Source organism: Maniola hyperantus, chromosome 8 (assembly GCF_902806685.2).
Source record: "Maniola hyperantus chromosome 8, iAphHyp1.2, whole genome shotgun sequence".
Classification (NCBI taxonomy): Eukaryota; Metazoa; Arthropoda; class Insecta; order Lepidoptera; family Nymphalidae; genus Maniola; species Maniola hyperantus.
This window is the reverse complement of record NC_048543.1, coordinates 14,252,054-14,269,638: the sequence shown is the minus strand read 5'-3', so window position 1 is coordinate 14,269,638 and position 17,585 is coordinate 14,252,054. Positions and strand designations below refer to the sequence as shown.

General features: G+C 36.8%; 1 protein-coding gene across 3 annotated transcripts in view; it reads right to left on the bottom strand.

Moving 5' to 3' along the window:
* The window catches only part of LOC117984751 (integrin alpha-9-like), a 41,216-nt gene extending 23,872 nt beyond the window's left edge, over nucleotides 1-17,344 (bottom strand). For 2 of the 3 annotated variants that reach the window (XM_069500118.1, XM_034971391.2), the window contains exons 1-16: nucleotides 17,095-17,344; nucleotides 15,514-15,650; nucleotides 14,485-14,588; nucleotides 13,218-13,332; nucleotides 12,233-12,385; nucleotides 11,768-11,881; nucleotides 10,687-10,775; nucleotides 9,923-10,147; nucleotides 9,083-9,197; nucleotides 8,258-8,431; nucleotides 7,597-7,791; nucleotides 7,216-7,340; nucleotides 6,040-6,106; nucleotides 5,203-5,353; nucleotides 4,748-5,110; nucleotides 425-509 (exon numbers count right to left, since the gene is read on the bottom strand). In XM_069500118.1, coding sequence (XP_069356219.1) covers nucleotides 425-509; nucleotides 4,748-5,110; nucleotides 5,203-5,353; nucleotides 6,040-6,106; nucleotides 7,216-7,340; nucleotides 7,597-7,791; nucleotides 8,258-8,431; nucleotides 9,083-9,197; nucleotides 9,923-10,147; nucleotides 10,687-10,775; nucleotides 11,768-11,881; nucleotides 12,233-12,385; nucleotides 13,218-13,332; nucleotides 14,485-14,588; nucleotides 15,514-15,650; nucleotides 17,095-17,246 — 2,364 coding nt within the window. In that variant the 5' untranslated portion in view covers nucleotides 17,247-17,344. The remainder of the gene's footprint in view (nucleotides 1-424; nucleotides 510-4,747; nucleotides 5,111-5,202; nucleotides 5,354-6,039; nucleotides 6,107-7,215; nucleotides 7,341-7,596; nucleotides 7,792-8,257; nucleotides 8,432-9,082; nucleotides 9,198-9,922; nucleotides 10,148-10,686; nucleotides 10,776-11,767; nucleotides 11,882-12,232; nucleotides 12,386-13,217; nucleotides 13,333-14,484; nucleotides 14,589-15,513; nucleotides 15,651-17,094) is intronic. The other variant, XM_069500117.1, reaches the window with a different exon arrangement.
* Between the last annotated feature and the right edge of the window lie 241 nt (nucleotides 17,345-17,585).

The window sequence follows — 17,585 nt, the reverse complement described above, 5'->3', positions numbered from 1 at the left end:
ACAACCTATTACGGCTCCATGAGATACGTTCTGCTGACAGACATGCAGACGGACAGCGGAGGCTTAGTAATAGCAATCATAAAGTAAGGCTGGCTTTAAGTCGAGTCTGGTGGTTCTAACCGCCAAGTCTTACCCACCAAAGTTAGTGGAATTTGTAAAATGATGAGAATAACCTCTGAATAAGTTTGGTGACAGGAACCTCCCTTGTGAGAGCACCTCTAATCGTGTTACGACTACGAGGCATGACAAACCAATTAACGTACATACAAACAAAGAAATACAAACTGAAATATACTTCTCGTGGAACTAAAACTCTTCTGTATTTGTGTACTTACTCAAATATTACTGAAATGTAGTAGAAGGTAAAAGGCCAGTCATAATTCAAAAACAAGTAAGTTAAAGGAAAAAATGTGCACAATATTACCTCATAGTAATGTACGAGGGTCACGTTGCTCGCCTCATTTAATTTTTCCCTCGTCACTATAATGGTCGCGTTTGGCAATGCTTTCCTGCAAAGTAAACAACACTTTATTCACGTAGGCTTGCGATTTCGTCATCTACTTGGCCATTACTTTCTATCATGCTTTTAAAAATCCTATTCTTTATAAGTTAAACCAAACAAAATTGAAAACTTTCAGCAGAGCAGGTTTCGTATTTTGTAATAAGAAATATATGTGTAATTTACTTGATTTTTCCTCCCCGAATCTTTATTGTTCTGACATCTAAATATAAAAGGAAAAGGTGACTGACTGACTGATCTATCAACGCACGGCTCAAACTACTGGACGGATCGGACTGAAATTTGGCATGCAGATAGCTATTATGACGCAGGCATCCGCTAAGAAGGGATTTTTGAAAATTCATCCTCTCAGGGCGTGAAATAGGGGGTTGAAATTTATGTAGTCCACGCGGACGAAGTCGCGAGCATAAGCTAGTTAAATCATAAAACCCATTGACTTATAATATATTTCCTTTTGTAAATTGCTATATTGTAATATGTACGAATTGTCAGTTTAAGTAACATAAAAATGCAACTCCTCAATATATCGAATTAGGTTGCCTGCACATCGGATTGAAAGAGAGGTGATGCAAAATTATGTAGGTTAGGTAGTTAAGCAATACGATTAAGACAATAGTATGTAAGATTTCTTTATTAGTATTGTTAGTCCATAAGCGGGAGTAGATCATAAGCCGGCTCTCAGTAAACATCTTCCACCGTTGCCGCATTTAATTATTACCATACGGCCACAACATATCTCATGGCGACCCTTGCCAGTCGGTGCATGCCTAATCTAAGTGCGTGCACCGGCTGGGCACAGATCAAGATGAAGACTACACAATTTTCAAAAGAATATTATCAAGATTCAAGACTCAATTAGAACAAAAAGAAGAAAATAATTCCACGTCCTGTATTAAAAATCAAAAAACACTAACATCAAGAAATAAGTTCAAAAATGAATCGCTTATGAACAGAAGACAATCTCAAGCTTCATTGATCGGCCCAGCATCATCGTGCGTCCAGGGTTATCCCGGCCACAACTAGGAGGTGTCCAGGGTATTCCCGGCCCAGTTCGAGGAGTCCAGGGTTTTCCCGGCCCATTAAGATGCAGTAAAGAAGAGGCGCAGACTCCAGACCTCCGGACCTGATGACCAAAACCAGTCCTGATGACGACGGCGACTACACGGCGGTCACGAAATTGACTATTGAAATGCGTCGCTAACAGTTAAAGTAAGTGCAATTTATCTCTCGTAATGGGCAAATAGGTAGAATGTGTAGGTATTGTAAATTTTTTTTTTTGGATAGATAATTTAATTTTGTACGTAGGTTAGGTGAATATTGGTTTTTTAATAATAAATAATACTTGCTCCACTATCTACTAATAAATTCCGTTCGTGCTTAATTTGTAAGATTTTATATAGTGTGTAGGATAGTTTAAACAAATAATAGATAATAATTAATAAATGAATAAGTAGATACTTACTTCTTTCGTAAATATTCGGTGTTAAAATCGAAATATAATAATTCAGAGAATTATAACGGTGTCATCGCGTGGTCAACGACACACGCGTACCCGAACATTTTGTATTGTTATACGAGACAATGGTTTTGCTCGAGATGCAATTTGCAAATACAAGGAAATGAATATGAAATAAGGTGAATTTTTTCCTTACAGACGTTTTTCGTCTAGTTTCGTGCTTGTTTTGACGATTTAAGACTTTATTCGGCTTTGACAAATTAGGACTCTGCAAACCAAAGGCTTGATCACCCTTCGGCTGTAGAAGTGCTATAGGTATAAAATATACAATATTTATTTTGGGATTGAGACATACTGACGTAGGAAGATGATTATTATTTATTTATTTGGACGCGATGTTTTGCGCATATTTAGTACCTCCTCATTCAACTATATATTTGTCTAGACTCTTGATCATTATCTACCGCGCTGGTGTTAGTGAAAGACCTAGAATTTTTATGAAAAGTTGAATGTTATTGAAATACTTATTGAAAGAAATAAGTTTGATGAAGATTATAAGTGTTATGAAAAATGCTCGCAAGCATGTTATGTTAAATATTTATTAGGAGAGAGTACGCGCCGCGTTTGTTGATTTGTTTATTTGTTTATTTATTTGTATTATGTGAAGAAGTAACTTGAAAGGTAGATGAAGACTAGGAGAGGTTTATTTTGACTGTCCAGGAAATATAAATACCTGAGATGTTTACTCAATAATAGGTATTATTATGGGTTATAGAATAGAAACCTTATATTTACCGTCTTACGACGATGCTATACGACAGCTGTATACTTATGATGACGACGATTTGATAGGTCAAAGAATCTTTTGAAGTCGATTTGTGAAATCGATACCTCAACTTATACATATCTAATACCTATGATGCTATTTTGAGATTATTTTATTATGATGAGATTTTTCGAAACTTTTGTAAAAGTTAAATCCTTGACTGTGCACTTAATAGATTACAATTTTTATATTTATATAAGTAAGGTTAAAAGTATGCCCATACGAAGTAAGAGATAAGATAAATTGCACTTTTTAAGCACAGGAAGTAACTAAAAAAAATGTTTCCTTACATAATTTTAATTTTATTTAGCATTAGATTTTATTTTTGTGATTGTCATCATCTTTTCTTCTGATTCGATGTAGCGTCTAACATTTTTTTTCTTTTAAGGGGAGGGGTAACCGCATACATTTTCAGGGGAGTTGTAATATGTACGAATTGTCAGTTTAAGTAACATAAAAATGCAACTCCTCAATATATCGAATTAGGTTGCCTGCACATCGGATTGAAAGAGAGGTGATGCAAAATTATGTAGGTTAGGTAGTTAAGCAATACGATTAAGACAATAGTATGTAAGATTTCTTTATTAGTATTGTTAGTCCATAAGCGGGAGTAGATCATAAGCCGGCTCTCAGTAAACATCTTCCACCGTTGCCGCATTTAATTATTACCATACGGCCACAACATATCTCAATATCTAATTGCCGAATACAAATTAACATTGATAAAAAATATAATTCATAAACGTATAAACATTTTCAGTCACGTTGTTCTGAATATAAACAATAGGGTCTTGGTACTAAAGATGGGCGTTATTGGCTATTTATGTCAACGGTTAATCAACAGTTATTTAGTTTCAATACCGATATTGATAACCGTTGTCGAATATCGGTATCAAAGTTGTGTTTCAACTAATTTAATATGCGCAACGCGCAGCGGTTTCCGTAGTAGTAACTAAGCTAGCTGCCGTATCAATACCGTCTGTATAGCTAGCGCGCGCATATTCACTAAAATAAAACCAGTTTGACTTTCATGAATATCGTGAAGTAATCACAACCTTAAGTTCATAGCAGCAAAGTTTAATTTGATCATTGACATACGTCAAACTATAGTGGACGCCTGCACGAATAGTTTGCCACAGTCCAGTTAACCAAAAACATTTCACGAAGATTGATAAACCAAAGAGGACCTTATCTCTATTACTCTAAGGCTAACTGTATTAAGTTTGATAGATCAAAGTGTAATGGACAAGTACTTGTGCAGTTAAGCCTTAGCGTAATAGAGATAAGGTCGGCTTTGGTTTACCAAGTTCTTAGTTACTAAGCCGGTAGCCAATAACCGCTCCTTCTCAGCTTTCAGTGAAAGAAAGAAAGAGAAGGCGTTATTATCATTATTTATTAGGCGTGTATTGCGTTTCTAGTAACCAAAAAACCAAACAATGCATTGTCAGTTGCCAGTTGGCAGCGTTGCGTTGTCAGGTGGTTCGTCATAGATGTTAGCTGAAAACCGTTGCTAGCTACGACAATAACGCTATGGTACGCTATAGGCACGGCAGCGGTTTTCAGTTAAGTTAAGCTATAGCGGACACATGTCTACCTGGTACTAAATAAAATGAGTAATAAAATGATGTGATGTTTTGTATAGCGGTAGTTTATGGGGCTGAATTCATTATTAAAATATAAATTAGATAAGATTGTAATATTTTCATTTAAAAAAAGCATGGTTTTTATTTATTTTTTTACGTCACGCTGTACGGAAGGCGATCTAAGTATATCGTCACAAGGCGACAAACGACAGATATTTTTTAACATAAAAAAAAAAAAAATCTGCAGGAAAATCTTTTTAGCAGTATTTTAGCAATAGGCTTAGATACATAAAACAGGCCAAGACCCTATTATAAGAATAATTGTAAAAACTGTTTATTTAATAAAACATGTATTTACATACCCACTAATAGAAAATTTGGCTTCTGGTCTAATATAAATCGAAAGTTTTTTATCATGGCTCGTTGGACCTATGTCTGACTCATCATATAATGGATCTTCAAGTGTTGCGACAACATTCAACACTTTTGCCACACTATCTCTATATGTATACTCCAATTCTATCTCCCATTCAACAGACTCAGATCTTGCCAATGGTGCTGGCAAATGACAAGTTACTACCAGTTCTTCTAAGGAACATTCGCTTGGAAGTCTTTTAGGCGGCGATGGTAGTGTGAGATGAACTTTAGCTCCGTACGATGGCTCTGCTTCATTTATTACGGAGACTTTAAATCCAAGTCTGTCATCTGTTCCTGGTATGTACACTCTGAAATTGAAACAGTCAAGATATTTATTTTGGTAAGGTTATAATTTTTTTTTTTGTAAATATTATATTAGAGACGGAAGTTTTTTTCTTACCTACTCATATTTAGGGGTTCCAAAAACATTTTCAACAGTGGCTTACAGATGAGATCATCACCGCAGTCTCTTCTTAGTTGAATATCGAACGACGTCTCTAAAACTGAGTCTGCCGATACTCTTGCTCCATATGATGGAAAATCTTTACTTTCTACAAAATAAGCAATTTATTATTTTTGTAAAATTACTAGCGACCAGCCCTGGCTTCGCACGGGTGCAGTAGACACTAATGTAGTGTCAGAGTGGTTATTTTGTTATATTTCAAAAGAAAAACAGTATTTTCAAATTTAAATAAAAGCTCTCAGTCGGCTTGATTTCTTCCAATATCTTGAACAATTATCGTCATGTTTCAACAAATCACAAAACAATATTTTATGTACTTAGTAATTTTCCTTTTCAATTACTCCATATATTGATGAAAACCGCATTAAAATCCGTAACGTAGTTTAAAAAATATAAGCGTTTACACAAGGCAGGCGCGGTGGCCAGAAGTGACTTTGTTTTATAAAATGTTTTATGAAATTGTTTGTTTTATAAGGTCAAAGGTAAGTACAAAATTACTACAATAACAAAGTTTTTATCACATCCATACTAATATTATAAATGCGAAAGTGTGTCTGTCTTTTCAAGCCCAACAACTCAACCGATTTTGATGAAATTTGGTACAGAGTTAGCATACATCCCGGGGCTAGTACATAGTACACGTAGTACATAGGCTACTTTTTATCCCGGAAAATTAAAGAGTTCTCACGGGTTTTTTAAAACCTAAATCCACGCGGACGAAGTCGCGGGCATCATCTAGTTTGCTCTAAAATAGTGAGAAAACATTTTTCCTACCTTCGAGAGACCCATTATCTTCCAAATTGAATTTTATCGAAATTGGCTTTGATAAATCGGCCGTCGGCTGGAAACAAAGCAGATTATGAATGTAATATCTTTTCATCGATTTAGACACATCAAAAGGAAAAACGGAACCCTTATAGGATCACTTTGGTGTCTGCCTGTCTGTCTGTCGGTCTGTCAAGAAACCTACTTCCCGTTGACCTAGAATCATGAAATTTGGTAGGTAGGTAGGTCTTATAGCAGACATTAGGGGGAAAATCTGAACACTGTGAATTTGTGGTTAGATCACACAAAAAAAAATTAAATTGTTGTCATAAACTAATAATTAGTATTTTAAATTTTCGAAGTAAGATAACTATATCAAGTGTGGTATCATATTAAATGGCTTCATCTGTGCATTTAAAACAGATTTTTATTTATTTTTATGCATCATAGTTTGCAAAATGTTGAAAAAATACGACTGTAGTACGGAACCTTGTTGCGCAAGCCTGACTCGCACTTGGCTGCTTTTACATATACATATACTTCTTCTGATTTGGTTTTATTTAGCGCTTATTTGAACATAAATAATTATTACAGGACATATTAATTTGAATCGTTTTCGAGTAAGCAAATTTGTTTTATCCAAAATATCTTTCCATACCTTAATAATTATGAAACAGAAATAGAAATATTTTTATTAAACTACACTTTTACTAGTAGTTTTGAATCGTCAAACCACTTGTTCGGAATGATTTTCCTACCAAGAAGAAACTTGACGGTTGCTCTTTTCCAAGATTTAATAAGTTCACAATACTATGCCGTGTATAAAAGTAATTGCGGTCCCATACTTTTCTGGGGCGAGCTGCAGATCAAATCCAAGCTCTTTTATCATTTAAATATTTAAAAGGAAAAGGTGACTGACTAATCTATAAACGCACAGCTCAAACTGCTGGACCGATCGGGCTGAAATTTGGCATGCAGATAGCTATTATGACGTAGGCAATAGGCATCCGCTAAGAAAGGATTTTTGAAAATTCAACCCCTAAGGGGTTTGAAATTTGTGTAGTCCAAGCGGACGAAGTCGCGACCATAAGCTAGTATGATATCAAATGACACATATCGATGATAATGTCATCGACAGGGCTGGTATAATTTGTACATTTTTTTCTTCTTGTGGTACGTACATACCTTCACGACCACAATTTGTTCATCGCACTTCTCATTGCCTGCTGTTATAGATAAATCGTATTCAGTATCTCCTTCGAACCTTGCCCGGTTTTCCTTAGTATCAACTGCTATTCTCGCCGTGAAATCTTTAAATAAATAAAATACTTATTTGTTAACTAATTCTTAAGGAGCCATGATAGCCTAGTGGTTAAGACGTCCGTTGTTTAGAACAAGGTCCTAGAATCATCAGACATTACTTATTCTCGAGAAACAAAATATCTGGGATAGATTGGTGAGGTGTACTTTTAACGAATGAATGTCTGGTGGTCCTGGGTTCTTGGACTTTTTGTCTACAATCTTTATATGATATAGTTAACAAGTAATAATAATCCTAAGCCTTACCAGATTTTATTAATCTAGCTGCTCGTTTTAAAGCAGTTCTTGGAGTAGAATTGACACAAAACAATGCAGTGAAGTTAGTAGCATTCACTGGTAAATTTACAGCATCTGGCACTCTTATAGAAACCCTCACATGTACTGTAGGTATACATCTAAATATATAAGCTGCACCTATACTATATGCACCTACTGCAAAATCTGGAACAAGTATTCGATTATCTTTATTTAATAGACTATCTATCTATATTTACGAGAAGACCTAGAAAATAAATAAATAAATACACCATCCTAGGTCATCATCATCATGATGATGATCTAGGATGATTAATGGTCGAATTCGCATGCACTGCAAGGCTCGGTTGTTCGCACATCTGTAATCTGAGTGTTTTATAGAAAAAAGGTCCGACTGGTTTTTGATGCAAGTATTGCGGAATTGCTACTTGAATTTTGAGGCCGACAGTACCTATATTCATTATCATTGGTATAAATGGTATTTATTTATTTATTTTTATTTTTCATGTACCGATTTTGTAGTTACATAGTACTTAGTAATAAATTAAGTTACATTGGAAATGCTTATCTCTAAACAGAGATTTTTTCCAGCTTCCCATTCAAGGTTGTGAGTACCTACCTAATGATACGAAAAATAGACCAAAATTCTCACCATTACAGTTATTTTCGTCCAGATCTTCTCCTTTTGATATTGAGTAGCCAAAGGTTTTCGATTCTGCAACCACGACTCTCTGGTCATATTGCTTGTTTAGACCTTTCTTACCACCCCTGTATATGTATACAGCTCCTTTTCCTTCATCTTCCCATGGTGCTCCTATGGCAATATCTACAACATGCAAAATATCTATGGGTCCATCTGATAATTCTGATATGACGATGCGCTCAAGCTGTATTTCTCTTTATTTTATAATTCAAAAGTTTTCTAACAAAAACAATTTTTAAAATTAAAAAAAAAATGTAATGGTAAAAATTTATTTTTTTGTTAGAAAACTTTCGAGGTCTAAAATAAATAGCTTCAATTTTTTTTTTTTGTAATTTAAAAAATGGATTTTTTTGTTACAAAACTTTGGAGGTATAAAATAAAGAAAAGTAAAGCTTGAGCGCATCATCATTATCAGATGGACCCATAGATCAGATGGACACATCATCATATAAAATATTAACTAAAATAATCTAGATGATGCCCGTGATTTCGTAAGCGTGGATTTTAATTTCCGAAAATCCTCTTTGATTTTACGAGACAAAAAGTAGCCTAAGTATATCCATTTCCGGGATGAAAGCTATCTGTGTACTAAGCAGATTATACTATCTATATTTATTTTTCCCGTATAAAAGTAGCCTATGTCTGTTTCCGGGATACAAGCTATACCTATCTGTGTTTATATCAAACATCAGAATCACTTAAAAGGATGGGATGGTGAGGGATGGATGAAAAGATAAGAGACAAATAGACGGGCACAGGCATTTATAATATTACCATTAAATCCATCGCCGTCAATGTCTCCCAAATCAGCGATAGAACTACCAAATCTGGCTCCACTCTCCTCAGTTCCGGATACATGACTTGCTCCATTTAACGTAAAGTTAACACCCTAAAACAAAACAAAATAGAAATACTTTAGTTTTTGACGACTCTTTTCATTCTAAAATTCCAATAGCCTTGAAACTACTATAATAATATCTTAATCCAAAAACTCGCTACAAGTTTTGTTTAGTTGTTCTGCTGGATAATAATCTTTTGAACTTTTCATGCAAATAGTAAGTCAATAAGTAGGTACTTTATAATAGCATGGATGAGATCTATCTTAATTATAGGTCAATTCCGTCATTGATGGTTCATTATGAACCAACTTTTCGAGATTTTTTAAAAATAAAATAGTGAGCAAACGAGCGGGCGGGTCCACCTGATGTTCCATATCTCCAAAGAAAAGAAAACCCCCTTATAGGATTACTTCGTTGTCTGTCTGTCTATCTGTCAAGACCCGTCAAAGAATCAAAATCTATAGGGTACAACTCGTCGGAAATATCTGTGCACCTCGCTGGAATGCGCATCCCCTCACGCTTCCCCGCAGCTCTCCCGTTTTCGCCTATATCCTACCGGTGCCAAGCGCGGTGACGTCATTAAGCCAGGTTCCTAGATATTTCCGACGAGTTGTAGGTACCTGCATTAGAATCATGAAATTTGGCAGGTAGCAATCTCTTATAGCACAGTATGTGAAATAGTGAATTTGTAATTAACGACATCACAAAAAAAAGTGTTATTTCTTGTAAGATGGTACGCGGGATGGTGCGAGCCCAACTGGTTTTTTGAACCTACCTGTGTATCTGTCAAGTAAACAAACACAGCCCCTTGGTCATAGTGCAATATCCCATCCTTCCTCACGTAGTTAGGGGCTCCCACTAAGAGGTCAACCATTCCATCGCCATTGATGTCAGTACAGCACAACGTCGCCCCGAAGTAGGAGCCGAGCTGGTCGCCCACCACTTTATATTTAATGTTTAGAGGACTGCTTTCTCTTATTGATGGCTCGAAGATAAGTACCTGGAAAATGTAAAATCCAAATAGTAGGCTCGAGATCTTTTTGAGGAAATTTCGAAAAGGGTTATCGAGTCAAGCAGGGACCCGCGAGCTGGCAGCTACCTTGGTCAAAGAATTAGTTTGGCCATCCAAAGGGGTAATGCTGCCAGCATCTTGGGTACAATGCCTCGCTGCGCTGGTCTTCATGAGGTTTTAGATTTAATTTAATTTATTTTAGTCTTAATTTAATGGGTTTTTTACTTCTAATTTAGATATGTTTATTTAATAGAATTGTCTAAGTATAACTTTTAAATCCTAATCGGCAATAAATTTAATTTAATAATCCTAGTTAAATTCTGTGATGTCTAGTAGATAGAGAGCCTGGGAGGGCCAGATCGTCGTTATTTTATAAAAGCTGAAAGTTTCACTGCGTTTTATCCCGAATACAGGGAGGAACGATCAGCGACTATGAAGTTTAGATCAAAGGTGTAAAAAAATCTAAGTTTTGAAAATCATTTTCCAGAGTTTTGATTTTTAAGTAATGTCCTAATATTTTTACTTACTTGACCATATCCAAAATGTGATCTCGGTGCCCCAGCCACGATTAGATTTGTTCCGTTTCTTTGAAATATACCAGATTCAACGCTGTAACCTATTGAAAGTTAAGAACTAGAATCAACTGATGGATTGACGCTGGTTCCCTGGGAACGGGGACGGGCGCTAATGTGGGACGCAACTTGCGTTGACACATTGGCCCCGTGTCATATCAGGAAGACAGCATCAAGACCGGGAGCCGCAGCAGAAACAGCTGAAAACGGCAAGCGGCGCAAGTATGCCTCTCTTATAGAGAGTTACATTTTTGTGCCGTTTGCCGTGGAGACCCTGGGGCCATGGAGTCTTAGTGCTAAAATTTTTTTACGAGACATTTCACCGCGATTAATAGCCTCAACTGGTGACAGAAGGGCTGGCTCATTTTTTGCGCAACGGATCAGCCTGGCTGTCCAGCGCGGAAATGCAGCCAGTATTCTTGGCACCATTCCACGCGGTCATGATTTATTTAGTAATTAGATAAGGCTAGCTTTAAGTTTTATTGTATTAAAAAATAAAATAAAAAAAAAAAAAAAAAAAAATCAACAATAATAATTATTATTGTACTCAACCATTGATTTTAATCTTCTTTTAATATATATACTTAAAACACTAAAAAATGTATCTATTGCCCGCTATATACTTTAAAACCATCCAACCTTTGTGCCCCAAACCAGTTTAATTAGAAATGCAATAATGGAAAGATGGGTTTTAGAAGAACTAACTGATGCCCGCGACCGCATCCGGCCGGATTTAGTTTTTCAAAAAATCCCGTTGGAATTCTTTAATTTTTTAACGTAAGCTATCTGACTAAAAAAATATGAGTCATGTTTTTTTTTTTAGTAATATCAATAAATACTTTTTTTTATAAAGAATATTAGCCATGTTAAATGACAAATATTCCCCTTTCCTCTCCAATTAAGCGTCAGGCTCGTGCTAGGAGTAGGTACGACAATAGTGCAACGGGCGGGGTTTGAACCGTCGTCGGTCGACCTTTCGGTTTTCAGTCCACTCCTATACCGGTTGAGCTATTGAGGCTCAAATAATAATACTTACCTAAGTAGTCATCCGGGCCTAATTCTTTGGTGTAATAGGGATTTATGGTTGTCTGCTTGCTCAAGTAGGAATTCTTGAAGTGTTTGTCGATTGGCCGGTACTCAACGACGCCACCTGAAGCATAAATTATTACAATCATGAAGATCTATGTATGCTATAATATTAACGACGTCATAAGGAAACTGAAAATAAAGAAAATTAACATGAAAAGTTATGTTGTAGTTTTGTTTTACTCATGTGTGTTATTGCAACTGCAGTTGTAGTTGGGGCATTGACCCCGAGTTTGCACGCTATTCGGGTTTAAAAAAATACTAAGTATCTAAAACATTATAATATAAGGCAAATTGTTGCTATTATTGGATAGCCCGCTAAGTTTTTGCTAGCGTTCTATTGCTATCCTATTATAAGTAAACAAAAACTTTTTGATAGTTGTTCGGCAATCGGCATTCAAATAGTTACTAGTACCTGTCCATTGCAATAGCCCAGGTGCGCCGAGGATGACCCCTGTTTCGGAAACTTTGACCGAAAATCCGGCTTGACCATACGCGTAGTAATTGAGGTTGGTACCAAATTCCCCGTACTCTGGTCGTCGGTCGTCGCTCAAGAAGGCTTGACTTCCTGAAACGTATTCCATCCATGACAAGCTAGCCCTTGGCTGCGATCTCACCACGTGATATTCTCACGTGGTATTATCATGCTCGGGAACTTTTCGATCTTGTCCGCCCTTCACCATTTTACCACCGAACCGCAAGACGTCGGGCGAGTTTCCATCCTTATGTCGTCGACATTCCATCTACACGCACGAAACGTTTTGCGTCATCATTCCTCATACGTATGGCTAAGGTTTGGAATACTCTTCCGCGATATGTGTTTCCTACCAATTACAACCCGGGTATCTTTAAAACAAGAGTGAATAGGCATCTTCTAGGTAAACGCGTCCCATCTTAGGCCACATCATCACTTCCCATCAGGTGTGATTGTGGTCAAGCGTATACCTATAATGAATAAAAAAAAAAAAAAACGTTGACCAGTTGGTCAGCGTGGTGATATTTACTTGGTGGTTGGTGGTGGCCAGACTTCACATACCGCCGAGAATATTACCAGAGAGCTCTCAGGCTTGCAGATTTCTTCACGATGTTTATCCTTCACCGTTACAAGAAGTGATATTTAATTAATAAAAACTCGCATAACTCTTAAAAGTTAGAGGTGCGTGCCCGGGATCGAACCCCCGACCTCCGATTAGAAGGTGGACGTCCTAAAGACCTTCAGGTTCTTAGAGCAGAATTCAATCACCGGAATGCCCCAGGGAGGTCGTCAAAACAAAACATTTAAAAAGGGTAGATTTAAAAAATAAAAGTTTGTAAGAGAAGTTTTCCTGAGATCTCTTACGAACTTCAATGGAATGACAAAATACAAGCTAATAAAAAGCTTTTGAAAATTCAATTCTTACTGGGATCCAATAAAGGCAGGTATTCCTTTCCCATCCTCGACGACAGTATATAACACATTCCGTTTTGTAACAAATGCGTATTTTTGTACGGTTTTGTCCAGCGCGGTGCACAGATCTGTAATGAAAAAAAAAATGAAAAAAATATTTACCAAAGTTCAATTTTGTCAATCATAATTATATCATTTTCTGATGGCGCCCACATTAGGAAATAATCGAAATGTAATTTTTTTTTAAATATGCCTCAACAGCTCAACGGTTAATGGAGCGGACTGAAAATCCGAAAGTTTGCTTTTCAAACCCCACCCCCGTTGCACTATTATTGTCCTCCTAGCACAAGCTTAAGGTGAGTCACCGAGGCTAAGCGGAAAAAACTGGTTTGCTAGATCAAATGTTTTAGGTATTTACTATTAAATAATGGCCTTGCTAAAAATATACAATATACCTACAGTCATTGTCTAAAGAATGTGCTACTTTGATACACAATAAGAAGTACTTCACTCGATCAAATAAAATCTTGAAATAAGCCGAAATAAAAATCTAAAACGAATTATTTAATACTAAAATTTCTGACTTGGCAAATAATTTTTATATGGAAATATTTGTCTTTAAGTACTACAGAGAACCTGCTAAATTTTGGTTTTCAACAGGACTTCTATAATTTATTAAATTCAAATTTAACGTTTGAAACACAGAATTTGATCGTTGCCAAGCGGCTTAATTCAAAGCCGCGCTGCCCGCTTCGGTGACTCGCCTTAATGCTTATAGTTGGAGGCGAAAGGGTAATAGAAGTCATCATGATGAATTGAATTAAAATTCTTTCTGAAAAAAAAATCTTAGTGTATCGCATGTTCTGCCATTCGGCATTCCCAATCCGAATTTACCTAAGTCCATCGAACATGAAAAGGTAGTCAGTACCCGTAGTATAAGATTTTACGTCTCACCAAACGTTGCTGGAATTCGAGAGTCGAAACACTTCCGCATTATAGTAAACTGGATCTTAATTGCCTTGCTTTAAAGCTCAAGTTTGTCTACACATCTACAGCCAGCGCTCCAAGCGGAAACGTTGCGAAATTAAAATCAGTGGCATTGAATTTTTGACTTCAATTCAAGGCTCTAAAGAGCCATTTTACTTTGATGTTATTTTGTTTCGATTCTCGAATTCTAGAAACGTTTGGTGAGACGTAAAATCTTATACTACGGGTACGGGGCCAAGAATCACGATCTACAATGAGCAAGACGATGCAGAAAGAAAGATGTATTTTCTTACGAACACAGCTCCATTAGGCATGGCGCTAAGCGTGGCTCCAAACCACATGCCATCTTTGAACAGATCTTCACGCCCGAAGGACCTCGCGAAGATTCTATCCTCGACTGAAAAAGCAAAAAAAACTTGTCATTATTTAAAACATAATTAATGTCGTATCGATTCCGGCGCGTCATTGGAAAAGAAACATTACCACACCCACACCACCCAAAAAGCATTACCACACCCACACCACCCAAAAAGCATTACCACACCCACACCACCCAAAAAGCATTACCAAACCCACACCACCCAAAAAGCATTAACACACACCACCCAAAAAGCATTACCACATTATCCAATACTGAAATCCACAGCGGTGCGGGGCCGCAACGCACCAGAAACGCATCGTGTGGCCTTAGGCGTCGCTCGTCCTAATACAACGCGATTACGCGATCATCGCGCGAGTAAGCGATGCGACCATCGCGTCATCATCATCATCATGATCAACCCATCGCCGGCTTACTACAGAGCACGGGTCTCCTCTCAGAGTGAGAAGGGTTTTGGCCCTATGGCCACCACGCTGTCCATCACGCTACCAAGCTACCACGCTGGCCATGTGCGGATTGGTAGACTTCACACACCTTTGAAAACATTATGGAGAACTCTCAGGCATGCAGGTTTCCTCACGATGTTTTCCTTTACCGTTAAAGCAAGTGATATTTAATTAATTAAAACGCACATAATTTCGAAAAGTCAGAGGTGTGTGCCCGGGATCGAACCCCCGACCTCCGATTAAAAGGCGGACGTCCTAACCACTAGGCTATCACAGCTTCTACCATCGCGTGCGGCGTGCTCACGCCTAATACAACGCGAATACGCGATCATCGCGCGAATACCAATTAGGATCTATTCGAGATCGGCGTGTTTGATCGAGCGTTCTCACGAGTAAAATTCGCGTGAAATTGCGATGATCGTGCATTCCCTTTGTATTAGGACGACACCTTAGTGATCACGCGTAAAAAGCTCAAACATTCAGAAGTAAACTCTTACTTTCTTCACCCACTCCTATAGGCAGGCAAGAGACATTGTGGTAAAGATCCAAATCTTGTACGGGACACTTGAACACTTCTCCTGATGCTATCCTCCGGCTTAACCTGCTTCGTGCTTTTGGTGCACCGACGATCAACCTATGAACAAGATAATTTATTAAATTACTAGCTGATGCCCGCGACTTCGTCTGTGTGGATATCGCTTTTTATAATCCCATGGGAACTCGTTGATTTTCCGGTATAATAATCTTTGGTGAAATAGCACTAGAATACGAAAGGCGGCGACCCCGTCAGCGGAAAATTGAAAAATTATAATTCCCAAATTTATAGAATGCCAGAATCAAGCACTATAGACCTTGTTGGTAGAGCAGAATTCAATCACCGGGATGCCCCAGGGAGGTCGTCAAAACAAAACATTTAAAAAGGGTAGATTTAAAAAATAAAAGTTTGTAAGACAAGTTTCTTCTGAGCGCGCTCCATACAAAAGAAGTTTTGTTCGTATTTGACTACAAATATTATTTATTTATTTGTTTTTTTATTTGTACCTACCAAAAACGTTTACAATATAGAGAAAAAGAGAGTAAAAGTGGACAGGGAAGCACTTATCTCTATGAGAGATCTATACCAGTGACCCTTGGCAGTGCGAGAGGTTGTAGAGGGACTAGAATAAGTACGAAAAGAAGATAGATAGTATGTCAATGAATTAATGTAAACTGTACTAAGTAATAATTCTTAACATTGGTGTAAACGCGTAAACAGGTTCTTGAAACTGATATTATCTCGGTTGGTTGGTTAGTCTGTGGTTTGTCAGATTTCCATAAAAAGATCTAGTTTCAAACTTACACGGGCTCAAAGATTCTGTGTCTACCAAAGACCTTTTATAGGTAGGTCCTAGTCCATACTAATATTATTAATGCGAAAGTGTACCTGTTTGTGTCTGTCTGCCTGTATGCTAGCTTTTCACGGCCCAACAGTTTAACCGATTTTGATGAAATTTGGTACATAGGCTTAACCAATTTGTATGAAATTTTATATAGAGGTAGCTTGCGCCCCGGAAATTGACATACGCAACGTGCTTTCATGATTCCTTTCGTCAAAGGATGCCTGGAAGAGATCGCTTTAGCGATAAGGCCGCCTTTGCATGCTACAGCTATTAGATTAAGATCCTTGTATGTTTTTTCAATGTTTACTTTGTGTTGTGTGTAATAAAGTATAAATAAAATAAATAAATAAATACGCAACTTTTTATCCCGAAAATCAAAGAGTTCTAACGGGATTTTAAAAAACCTAAATCTACGCGGATGAAGTCGCGGACGTCATCTAGTGCTTATCACAATAATTCTATGAAATTTGCGTACAAATCTTTGATCCTTGAAGGAAATTCAAAAGTCGTCTATATCTTAGTACTTAACGTGGTCACAACTAACTAAAAGAACCAACTAAGTATAATAATTTGGATAGATTAGTCTAAATATATAAAATAGGGGTTTGAAATTTGTGTAGTCCACGCGAACGAAGTCGCGGGAATAAGCTAGTTATTATTAATTTCAGTCGTAAAAGAACACAAGCAAACTATACCTACCTCTGATTACTTAAAATCACAGAATAACCAAAATATTCCGAAGGCGCATCCGGACGATAAAAAATCTTAGAATTCTCGTGAAATATATTTGAACACTCACAAAACAAAATATTTACGAACAAAACACTGCACAAAAGATAACACATTAACATTTTTAATTTATTAAAATTGTGTTAGGTTATCATTTATTTAACAATAACAATTAATAAACAATTCTATTATCGTCCAAATATAAAATCACCATCCAGTCGACTCCATGTCTATTTGATAACTAAAACTTGTACTGTCATTATTTTATTTACAATGCTATTGTAAATTAGTGCATTATACATATATACTTGTCAGCAAAACTGTAACTTTAATCGATATACTTAGAGATCATTTTCCCGTATCACAATTTTCAGCAAACTAGGTAAGTAGGTATAAGTTTTTCGTTTAATGAGTCATTATTTTAATAGTCATTATTTTTGTTCTTATGTTCTTAAATGTGA